The sequence below is a fragment of the Stenella coeruleoalba genome, assembly GCF_951394435.1.
Source record: "Stenella coeruleoalba genome assembly, chromosome: 4".
NCBI classification, from domain to species: Eukaryota; Metazoa; Chordata; class Mammalia; order Artiodactyla; family Delphinidae; genus Stenella; species Stenella coeruleoalba.
This window is the reverse complement of record NC_137149.1, coordinates 18,876,563-18,889,091: the sequence shown is the minus strand read 5'-3', so window position 1 is coordinate 18,889,091 and position 12,529 is coordinate 18,876,563. Positions and strand designations below refer to the sequence as shown.

The window sequence follows — 12,529 nt, the reverse complement described above, 5'->3', positions numbered from 1 at the left end:
ATAGAGTAAGACAATGATGGAAGTCCTTCTAAAGGAAGTGATGCCTATGTTGAATATTGATGGACACATGAGGGGTTTTCCAGGTGCTAAAGAGGGGGTGGAGAAGTAATATTCCAGGGAGAGGTCACTGCAAGTACAAAGACACAGAGGAATAGAACAAATGTGGTGTGCCTAGGGAAATAGAAATAAATTGGATTGGCTGGAATGTGAAGTTCAAGGTGAAGAGAGGCTGGGAGCTGAGGAGAGCAGATGATAAAGGATTTTATATACCCTGCTTCATGCCTGGGCTATCCAAAGGAGAGCCAGTGAAAAGTTTTAAATAAGGGAGAGTTGTGATCAGACTTAAGTTTTGCAAAATATCACTCTGGTGGCCATGCAGAGATGATTGGAAAGAGGAGAAGGCAAGAGGCTAGAAACCCAACAAAAGTTATTGCAACCATTGCTGAGAACCTGAATTAAGGCAATGGCAGAGGGAATAGAAAGGAAAGGTTGGACTTAAGAATTAGAAATAGCAAAGCCCAGTGGCAAATTGGTTATGGTGTATGAGAGAGAAAGCAGAGTCTTGGAGGCTGGCAGATGCGTTCACATCAGTTAAGATTAGAGGACACTGCTATTGTAGCATTATTTATAATAACCAAGATATGGAAGCAACCTAAGTGCCTATCAGCAGATGAATGAAGAAAATATGGTACATATATACAATGAAATACTACTCAGCCATAAAAAAAGATGGAATCTTTTTTTGCAACAGTCTGGGTGGACCTTGAGGGTATTATGCTAAGTGAAATAAGTCAGACAGAGAAAGAAAAATACCATATGATTTCACTCAGATGTGGAATATAAAAAACAGACAAGCAAACCAAAGCCAAAATAAATGAGCAAATCAAACCAAACACAAACAAACACATAGATACAGAGACAAGAGTAGTGGTTACTAGAGGGGAAAGGGCAGGATGGTGAGGGTGAAATGGATAAATGGGATCAACTGTATGGTGACAGGTGGAAACTAAATTTTTGGTGGTGAGCGTACTGCAGGGTATACAGAAGCAGAAATATATTAATGTACACATGAACCTTATATAATGTTATAAACCAATGTTACCTCAATAAAAATAAATCAAAAAAAGAAAAATTTTAAAAATAGAAATGATAAACAAAGATCAGGGAAAGCTTTAAAACAAAGAAGGTCGTGGAAGTTGGGGAAAGTGATGTGATCAATTTTGGCATGTGAGATAAAGGTGAAGCACCTGGAGGATAAAGATGGAAATCTCCCATTTGGGCCTGGAAATTAGCAGAGGGGAATAATTTAGGGGTCAGTGACATGTATAGGGATATTTTAAACAACAGGAACTTTTTTGACTGTTGAGGGAAAAGGTTTAAAGTAAAAAGGTGGCTAAGGATAGAATCCTCAAGAACATCAGCGTCTAAGGGGAGACACAGGAAAGCAAACCGACAACTGACACTGAGAATATATGGTCAGAGATGTAAGACAAGTAGCAGGATAAAGAGTAGCCTCCAAAGTCAAAGAGGGAAAAGAGATGGTGTAATCAAAAGTAACAAAGGTCATAATAAGATCAAGTAAGATAAGGATTTAGACGCATTTGTGAGTTGTGTGAGTTGGGGGTCATTGTTGATCAGAGAGAGGACAATTTTAATGATACAGTGATAGGGTGTGGGATGGGTAGAAATCAGATTATAGTGGTTTGAAGTGGATAGAAGGTGAGGGAGTACAGACACGTTTATAGATTACTCTTCCAGTGAGCTTGACTTAGCCTGAATACCCAAACCCTCCCTCTTCCACATGAGGTGAGGCCATGCCCACACTAACCTGTGGACTAGAGTAGATGGAGGTAGATGATGAAAACAGGTGAGTGTTGAGAGCTGAGAGTGAAGTGGGGAAGTGACTCCAGTAAGCCAGATAAGGGAGTTTGAAAGGGTCCCCAAAAGGTAAGGGGCCAGGGCCAGTGTCTAAAGCTGGATTAGGGGAGCAAGACAGACATCTAGGTAGGGAGTTTGTAGGCAGGTCCTCAAGAAGAATGAGACTGTGTGTGCCACTGGGTCTGCAGTTCAAGGGATTGATCAGGGCTCCAGGCTCAGTGCGGAAGGAGGGAAACTAACAAACTGAGAGAATGGGAAGGGTGAAGGCCTAGTTGTCATGGCAAAGTCTCAGGGCAGATGTAGTAGAAGGAGGGCAGTTTGAGAGCAAAGAGACTAATAGATGATGGTTTCTTATATATGAAGATTTCAGACAGAGAATGGTTCCAGGTGCCATAGTCTGGTGCACAGCCATGGGGGTGGTCAGATGACGGAGTGAAAAATGCAAGCGTTTGAAACTGAGGTACTCAAGGTTCTGGGAAGCTACAGTGTTCGTGGAATCCTCCTCAAGGTCACTGAAGTCACCCAGGATGATGGCAGAAATTGGATTCATGGAAAAGAACATGCCTAAGTCCTCAATGAACATAGAGGAGTGTCCAGGAGATGACAATCATCAAAAAAAAAAGTAAGGGGACAGCAAAGCTAGATGGGATAAACTTCAAAGCAGGAATGAGTTTTACACAAGAGTGTGCATGTAATAGACATTGGGAAGAATATCTTCAACTGCTTTTGGACCTGCCATACATTTGGGAGGGCTGCAAAGGAAGTGGTGCCCTTGAGGTAGGGACAGGAAGTGGAAAGTTCCATTTCAGGGGAAATATGTAAGGAGAAAAGATTGTCTTTATCATATACATGTAAAAACGTTATGCTCTCAGAAACTAAGGATCATCTTTTACTTTCTACTAAGACTGTTAAATTATAGGTTTCCAGAGAATCACAAAAGACAGTTGTACTGACTGGGTAGTATTTAATATGACCAGGTCTTAAATAAGAAGCCATGAACATAAACATTTAAAACCAAATATATAATAAATAATCATTAAGTTATAAAGTACATAGTTCATATTAAAACTAAATTCTCAGATGCAAATGTAAATATAACAGAGCAATAACATAGAATAATAATGCTACAATTTTGTGTCCAAAGAAGACACTTTCAGCTAAAATGCTAAAAATAATGATTAATTTTCCCTGAACTACCATGACTGAAAGAAACCTTTCTTTCTCTCCTCCTTCCTTCCTTGCTTTCTTTTCTTTTCCCTCTTTCTTTCTTTCCCTTTCTTTCTTCCTTCCTTTCTTTCTTTTCTTTCTTTCTGTCTTTCTCTCTCTTTCTCTCTCTCTTTCTCTTTCTCTCTCTCTCTCTTTCTCTCTCCCTCTTTGTTTCTTTCTTTCTTTCCTTCCTTCCTTCCTTTTATTTTTTTTGGAACATTTCCCTTGTTCCTGCAGCAAGTGTTGCTACAAATGCTGTTGAAATAATGTTGAGTAAATGATCCAATTCAGTAGAAAGTTTTACTCAGAAGTATGGTCAGATGTTCCTGTAAGAGTGTCTAGGACTTTAGAGACTCATAGACACATAAAGCTCCAAAAAAGGCTGAATATTCCATAGAGATTAAGCCCAACCCTCATCCTACAGATAAAGAAATGGAAACCCAAAAAGTTTAAGCAAGTGACCATGACTTCACATCCAGTGAGATTTCAGGTCTCCTGTGTCACCATCCATAGGTGAACAGCAGTGTTTATGGGTCAGCCTCAGATCTTCCGGAGGGCTGGCTAAGTCTTGAACACAGAGCAGTGAAGATGGAGCAGTTCGAGTCTCACTTCTTCATCTTGTTTATTCTGATGCATTGCTTTCCTTGGGATATTGCCAGGATCATTACCCGAGTCTTTAAGCTCAGTTTAGTGAAGGCTCTTAGCCAACACCCCATTAAGTTAATTTTACTTTTAAGGTAGAATCTCTGGTCAAAAGAATTAGAACAGAGATTTTTGACAGTAGACACACCAAAATAAATACATTATTTTAAATATAAAATCACAGTGTCAAAAAAGTCAACAACTATAAAGCCAGAAACAAGAAATAAGGACTCCATCTTTTCCAAGCCAATCTCGTGCCTGCTTTCCACCTTTATCCCAACAACCTAGCCTGATGCTGAGGCAGGCTTTAGATGCATATTATCATCATGATGCACATATTTACACGATTCCTTTGTAATAACATTTAAAAATTTTAAAACAGAATACCTTGTTTCTGATGATAAAACATTTCATTGTGAGTTGAAATAATTGATTCCTAATACACGTTTTAGAACCATAAATTATCTGTACTTGTTTAAAAAATATTTTTAAGTAGATCATCTTTGTTCTTAGAGCATAAAGCATTTCCCATATAACACCCTCTTGCACACTCACAGCCACTTTAACAATAAGAGATTCTCAAATAGCTTATAACATTCTAGTGAAAATTTTATTTTTCTAGCGTTTTTAACTTTATATTTAAATAAACTGCTGGAGTTGATATGAAATGGCAGTTAGATCAGGTTGCTTGTTTTTGCTACCCATGGTTGAAAGATTGGGATGCTTATGCAAAAGTCTGTTTTCTACTAGGAGTCCTGAACTCCTGATTCGTCTCCTGATTTTAACTTTATATAGATGATTGAATTTGCCTTATGCAAAGCATACAAACGCAAAGTGTCTGTCAATTTTAAAAGTAGAAAGAAAGGAAGAAAGAAAGAAGGAAACAGACATTTGGCATTAATAACTCACTCCCATACAATCATTATAACAATTTGAGAAGAGAGCTACAAGGCTTTTTAAAATTCTGTTTGGTTCCAGAAGATCGTCTAATTCATGTCCCTCTATAGATTTTAATTGCCACTTCCACAAGCTTAGAATGTTAGCTTATAAAGGGACTTGAGTTGGGGAAGGTACTAGTATACCCACTTAGAGAAAAAAAAAGACCAAAAGAGTCTATTCCATAAATACATTCATATGTATAGTATTTAAATATTTTTGACAGATTCTAATAAGGAAGTTAGACTTTTTGGAGCCATCTGGTAAAGCTATCCCCCTGGTACATAAATAAATCATGTATTTATAGGTTAGACATTCTGAGATAAAATAAAATCTCTTCAGATATAGATTTTAAACAGTTTTCATTTCCTTAAAAGAATAAACACTTCAACTTTGATTTTCACCCTATGCTTCTATATTCTTCAGATTGAGTGAAGGTATGTAACCTTTTAAGTTATGATCATCAGAAACCTCATTCTTGTCATAATCAAGATCAAGGTTAATCAATAAATTCCCAAACTGTATTTTTGGTTAAAATTTTTAAGCTTCTCCAAGAAATGGCATAGTTGGCAGTAAGATAAAGTAAAAACTTTAGAGGTCATAGAAATCTATAACACAGGAAATCAGACTTGAATTTAGTAGGAAGTTTTTTCAAGTTGACCAAACACAGAGCATGTGGATCAAACTGAAGTATTGCATAGTGATTTTGGAGGAATAATCCTGACCTTGAACACTTATCTGAGTTTTTTCCCCCATCACTAATATATTGTACTCCTCCATTTGGAATACCAAGAACTGAGTTTCACTACTGTGTTAGAGTATGAAATATAGTGTCCAGCTTCAAGTGAGATCTTTAGGAACCTTCATATTCCGTGTGTTCTAGGAGAGATGCTGATGAATCATCTGTGGAAATAGAATACCATGAGTAACCTCAACATAAGAAGCAATCTGAATAAAGATGAAAGTCAAATATAATTTAAGTTATATACCTTTTGGATGAGTGATTTTAGTCTTTCTAGGAATTCTTTGGGTGGTTTTTTCTCATAAGAATCACATGAAGGACATGTCTAGAAATCAATGAAAGAGTAATAATCTTCTTTAAAGCTTTTTTCCTATTTAATAAAATGTTCATTCAAATTTTATGTTTTCCAATTAGAGACATAAATCATGTTCACTGAAAAACTTTGAGAAGCACATAAAGTTGTTCAGAAAATAACAATGAGAAAAATCACTTGTAATCCCATCATTAGAGATGGCCACTGCAGTGTTTTGATAGGTATCCTCCCAGTAATTTTTTCTTTGCATTTGTGTTATTTACACTGGCTATTAATTTGCCTTTGTTTCAACACAACATAACACAAGCATTTCCTACATATTAAATATTCTTCAAAAATATATCCCATAATGTTTGCTTTGTATTCCTACATAGGATTGAAGTATTACTATTTTGGGGCATGTAGATTGCTTCTGACTTTTCACTGTTGTATTCAATACTGCAATGGACATCTCTGAGTAATTTTTCATGTACATCTTTATTTTATTCGATAAATTACTAAAAGTAGAATTACTAAATTAAAGGGATAAAAAAATTTAAGGCTTTTGATATACGTTATAAAACTTTTACCTCTATTCACATAGAACATTCTTACCATTATTGTGCATTGTTAAAAATTTTAATTGAAAAAAATAGGATTTCCTATCTTAACTTGCATTTATTTGATTATGAAGAGATTAAACAATTCTTCACATGTGCATTGCCCACTTATATTTCTCGTTTTTAAAAATCCTTGGTTTATATTCTTTACCCTTATTCCTGTTGAGATACCAAACACCAGGCCATTGCTTGCTGTTTAGCATCTCTAATGCCGGTTTGATGTTGTGGTGAGAGATATTTGACTGAAAGATAAGAGATATAAGTTCTAATTCTCATTCTGGCACTTAATATTCGTGGAGCTTGGGACAAGTCACTTTATATCCTTGGTCTCACTTTCCCATCTATCAAATGAAGGTGCTTAACTGGATAATTCTATGTTCAGTGCCAATATTACCATTTTATGGTCTTTGATATTGGGTTTCAAAGACATGCTCAACTCTTTTCTTCTTTGAGGAAAGTTTTAGAGGGATACTTTTCACATTGCAACCTGGTCAAGCAATCAAAGGAAATAAATATCATTTTGATATTGTAATTAAGATTTCATTTGAATCACATGTGAAATTCCTTAGAGGAGAGAGAACTGATAGAAAAATTTCTAGTAATTTATCTTATGTGTTTATCCACTGGTTTTGATTAATGCCTGAATTACTCATGAGATTATCTGCATTGCTCATGAGTTGGCGTAAGAGGAAATATACAAGAGGTTCTCAGGGACCACAAAACTAGGGATTATTGAAATTCCCCAGCCAAATAATGGGGTCTACCCATTCAAATGTAGTACTGACTCTGCAGTTGTACAGGACAGTAATAATATTCTTTAAAAGAGGAAGGCAATGTTTGAGATTTATCCTGGTGTCTTGTAGGCTACCTCTTTTCTTTCAGGAAAACTGGGATCTAGCTCCTGTTAATAAGGATACAAGTTATATGTGATCATATAATGAGAGCAGAATATATTTTAACTCTTAAGTCACAATTGAATTCTCTGCCTAATGACTTCCTCACCTTGAAAGCTATATTAATTATTCCAGCTACCAGGGGCTGTTAGCAAATTCTAATTGGATTTCTGGACGCTTTCAAGTTTGTGGACTGAGAAGTGGTGACTTTGCTTCTCAAAACACACTCTATATGATAAGGTATAACATGTAACTGGAAGGAAGGCACTGGAGGCTCTGGCTCTGTGTGTTTGTGTGTGTGTGTGTGTGTGTGTGTGTGTGTGTGTGTGTGTGATGTAATAGATATAGTTAATAAGTACAAATAAGTTAGATGACAAATGACAGTCTTACCAGTTTATGTTTCTGTCTTTTCCCTGCATTTGTGGGAGGTAGTTTCCTCTTCAGCTGTTTAGTTAATACATTAATTATCTTTTCATTGTCTCCGGTATTTGCTGACTTTAGTTGGATCTTCTGAAAACATGAAAAAGCCGACCGCTCACAGTGTCTCTGAAAGAGAAATAATTTGTATAGATGTTAATGAAAGTTATTCAGAAAGTAAAAATGACCTTCCCAATCCTCTTTTCCTACTTCTACTGCAGTGTCTTGGGTCACATTTATTTTAGCAGACAAATGAGGAATGATTTCATGTCCTACTTAATCTTTGGGCTAAAGAGCAGACTCTTGTGATATAAAATTTCCCCGTGTTAGGGGAGAGAGGACATTTTCCTGTCTCACAGACAAGAAGAGGGAGCTTTGCTTTGCCACGGTTCTTTATTCCTAATGTCATTTTGAGGTCTGGGTGTTGGGCAGGACTTGGTATTTCATAAGGGAGAGTTAGTTTGGTTTTAGAACACACTTTATGAATTATGAGGCTCTAAGAGACATTGTGACTGGTGGCAGCTTTGGGTGAGTTACGCTGTAGTCTGATTAAGAATCGTTTCATTTGTCTTTTGTTTCTCTCTGCAATGTACGTAGGAGTATCTAACAATGACACACATGTCTTGAGCAGCACCTTATCCTGTACAATGCCTGGCATAGTGTCTTGTTGCTAGTGAGTGCTCAACAAATATTTGTGGAGTGGACAAATGAAGTAAGTGAGTTAAAGCCCCTCCTTTGGGGAAAGGAAGTGGGTGCCTACCTCTGATGGCACATTCCACGCCTAAGATTCAGTACACCTGCTGTAGACCATGCGTGACTTTTCTAAAATCCTATTCACACTCTCAAGTCCATTAGGGTGGGATCTGCCTGAATCAAGCAGTCAAGGAACAGAATTTGAGACATGCCTCCCCCGCAATGGGCAGGAAGACTGTCCCTTAGAACATAAGAGTAATGTCTCAGAGCATGGAGAAGTGGGCAGATCAAGGATCAAAAACTTGACTCTTGCTTTAATCAAATAACCAGTGACTAGTGAATAAGTCAAAATGTTAGAAATTGAGCTGAAAATGAAATGGAATTGATTGGAAGAACAAAATTTATACTGGTTTGTTGGAAACATTTTAATGCTGATCTAAGAACTTGTATCCAGGTTACTTTTTTCTTTCAGCAAATGTCTGTATATGATGCTATCCACCGCCCTAAAGTTGCTATATCTTCATTTCACCGGTGTATATGGAAGTTACCGCCATGTATACAGAAGCCTCAATTTTTCTCAGTTCCTACAAGGGCCGTCCTATATACAACAATACTACGTGAGTCTTCCCATGACAATCAGCTGAAAATAGCATCTGGCCTGCTTTGCATTTTCCAACCTATATGCTTACCCATTATGAATGTTGATTAATAACATGCATCTTTAAGACACAACCCCATCAGGTTTGCTTTGCATACGTGGCCACAAGCCGAGAACCAGCTTATCTGGTTTCCTTATATCAGAGCAGCTTGCCTCTCATAAGGGCGAGATAGTGTCCTTTACATATGTTTGCCAAAATGCTTATTTAATAGAAACTATATATAAATGTTAATTATAGCACTTTTTTTTCCTTGAAAACCACATGTTCATGTTTGTTGAAGTTTTTTCTTTTCTCTTCTTTTTGACCACAACCGGCTTAACTTACTGGAAAAAAATAATATTCATATTTAAAGAGGTAAATTTTCCAGCTGAAACTGAAAACACTAACTGTTTCATCCGTGATGATCTGAGAAACCAGCATTTCTCACAGAGACCCATTTTGCTGAGTTAACATTTACATGTGGATGTTGAAAGAAAATTAGGTTCCAAAGAACTATAGGGGCCTACCAAATGAACTCCCTTGAGACAGGTATCGCCAAGAGTGGTCAACACAAGCAAGCAAAGATTTTGCACCTGAGAAAGCCTTTCTGAAAACCTCTGAATGGCATCTGGACACCAGTGCCTGTATTGATGGGGCTGTGCTTTCTCTCCTGCCCTTCCTTGTTCACCTGTGTCAATAGACATTGGAATTTTGCTTTGTGCTTTCTGCAAGCAGCAGAGCTATCCCTGGCAATCTGTGGTCCAGGACGAATACCTGCTGGATTTGGCTTCAGATGCACAGTAAAGGCAGCCTCAATAAGGAAAAGAAGCAAAGGAGCTGTTCTGCTAAACTGCCTTAAGGATGTGTTGAGAAGAGGAGTAGAGAGATTAACTTCGATTCAGGCAGCTTAGGTGCCCTGTCACTCAGGATGACCCCGAGTTCACGTGCAGCACTACCATCTGGGAGCAGAGCCACTGTTTTGCTTTGCTGTGCCTTGCAGACTCAGAGGGCAAGGCTTTGTTTCCCTCATCCTTTAACACCTGGAAACATGAGGAGTTATCCGTCCTACATTAGTTCTGCAGAATCGAGGCAGCAGTAAGGAAATCAAAAGCAAGAGTAACAAACCACTCTTTTTAGCTAGTCAAGTGCTGCTTTTGCAAGGAGGTGCACTTGGCTTTGTTGATTTGCAATTGAATATTTGAAAATATTTGCTTCCTTACAATTTATTTTTGACCTACTTAACGTTTCTTTCTTTTTTTCTTTTTTTTTTTTTTTTTTTTTGCAAAGAAAGCCCTGGCCATTCACACACTACGAAGTCTTGCTAACTGGATAAAATTACCTTTGTCCTGCATACAAACTAGGTTTATATCAGGGTTCCTCAACAGTGGCACTGTTGACATTTTCAGATGGATAATTCTTGGTTGTCAGGACTGTCCTGTGCATTCTAGAATGTTTAGTAGCATCCCTGGCCTCTACCTACTAGATGCCAATGGAAACCCCACACACACAATTGTGCCAACTAGAAATTTTTCCAGACAATGCCAAATGTTCTCAGAGGGCAAAATCACCACCAGATGAAGACTACTGATTGTATGATTAGAAAGAGAAAGAAAGATGCCCGGTGAGGCCAATTAGCAACCTTAGATGATCACTATATATCAACATTTATATGCAACATTTAAATGAACTTATTTTCATTAAACTTGTTAATCTTTTTAACTCTTTATAGACTCTGCTTTGATGCTAGCCCTGAAAAACTTGATATAATGCTACTGTGGCCTTGAACTATTTTCTTCTCTCCTGGGTTTGCCTGCCAGCATAGCTTAAAGATCTTAGTAATACCATTATTCACTTGTATCATAGCCAGCATTGCTTGATCAGATTATCAGATAGATACAGTGTCACTGAGACAAAATCCTGTCATTATAAGATAAAAAAGATCTCTCTTTAACAAAGGATATAAAGGAAGTACCCACTGGATCAACTCAAGTTAGAAAGTGGGATATCTAACTTGGAAAGTTAGAGACTGAGCTAAGAATCTCCCCAAAGGACTCTAACCACAGCAGTTAGACAAAAGGCATGAGATGCTAAAAAAGATACGTTTTGATAATTAGGGCATTAAGAAATAGTCTTACTTGTTGGAAAAGTCTTTCCAATGAGCTGAATGTGCTACTTTCATTTTAGGTATTGCTTATTAGAAAAGGACCTAGTAAATGAGAGTGGTTAGGTTCAGAGCTAGAGAGTGAATTTTAGAGAAAAGCAATAGTTGTGACTCATTCACTTTCTAAACTTCTACACATAGTCATTTACGATAATTGTTTTCTTTGCAATGTATCTTCCTAAGTCTCCCCTTTGTAGTGTCCTAATTACTGGTAACACTTTTATAGTTATTCTAATTTATGCAGTTAAAGGTCTGTGACACTGAAAACATTTCCCCCAGTTGTGTTTATATCCTCAGGGTACCAAACCTGAAGACTAGATCGAAGTTACCAAGGAAAAGATCAGCACATAGCACACTTGAACTGTACGCTAGGATAGGCCTCTTCTTCCTGGGACCTAATGGATTTAAATGGCTTAAGAGAACAGGATGACTTGTTGTAAACCATCCTTTCAAAAGACCTCACCGAAGGCCAAAGACAAGACTCATTGAGACCAAGGTACATGGGAATTATATTCTAAAGGATGGCCTTGATTTCCACACTACCATTCTTCCATGCCGTGCTATAATGTATTCCTTCTTTCTTTCTTCCCTTCTTTTTTTATTCCTTCCTTTCTCTCTTTGTCTCCCTTTCTTCTTTCCTCCCTTTCTTTCTTTTTTTCTCTTTCTTTCTTCCTTTCTAGTTATTAAAAGGTGAATTCTGCTTCTGTGGTATGCGTCTATATTTCATACATAGGTTTACAAAGAGGCTCAAGAACTTTCACGCACAAGGATTCTTAAAATGTAATTAGTTGGTCATTGTTCAGCAAAGGATCATAGTGTAGATTTATTTTCTAGTTTTGTATTCTATCTCAACAATACTACTTGAGAATACTCTTAGAGATATTTGGAGATAAAAGTATATCTTGTAAGGTATGTAGTGTTTTATTGGTTGGCTTGTTGGTGAACCAATGAATATTTGAGCAAAATAGAAATAACTGTTTTACCAATTATTAAACCCCGAAATTCATGGAAATTAAGTATATTTCTAAATAATCATGTTAATGCCTCTCTTAATTTGATTTTAAAACATGTCAAATTTATTTTCACAAATAAATTCAACTGGTCTTACCTTTACATCTTCTGGAGCTGGCAGAAATTCAGGGTCCTAGAGCAAAAGAAAATTAGTTCTGAGTTATTTATATAAGTCAAAAAGCTCCTTTTATAGTAATTGAAGAATATTATTTAAACTTTTTTGTGACAAATATGGCCTTACCAAGTCATTCACATAGTTTTTCAGCTGATCAACAATATCTATAAGTTGACGCAGTCTAATCAAGAGGCGATCTTGCCCTTGGAAGCTTGATTTATGGGCCACTGTCCCTGAGAAGAGGACCATCAGGCAGATGACTATTCTCTCCATGTTGCCAGGTCT

The 12,529-nt window shown here is 37.1% G+C and overlaps 1 protein-coding gene across 1 annotated transcript; it reads right to left on the bottom strand.

The window, feature by feature from the left end:
* Window positions 1-5,541: 5,541 nt before the first annotated feature.
* IL21 (interleukin 21) lies at window positions 5,542-12,529 on the bottom strand (the record flags this gene model as incomplete). The annotated part of the gene is made up of 5 exons (XM_079919925.1): window positions 12,371-12,529; window positions 12,227-12,262; window positions 7,600-7,755; window positions 5,652-5,729; window positions 5,542-5,565 (listed from the first exon to the last, which is right to left on the bottom strand). Exons 1-5 carry the CDS (start codon window positions 12,515-12,517, stop codon window positions 5,542-5,544), a joined length of 441 nt encoding a protein of 146 aa, XP_079776051.1. The 5' UTR covers window positions 12,518-12,529.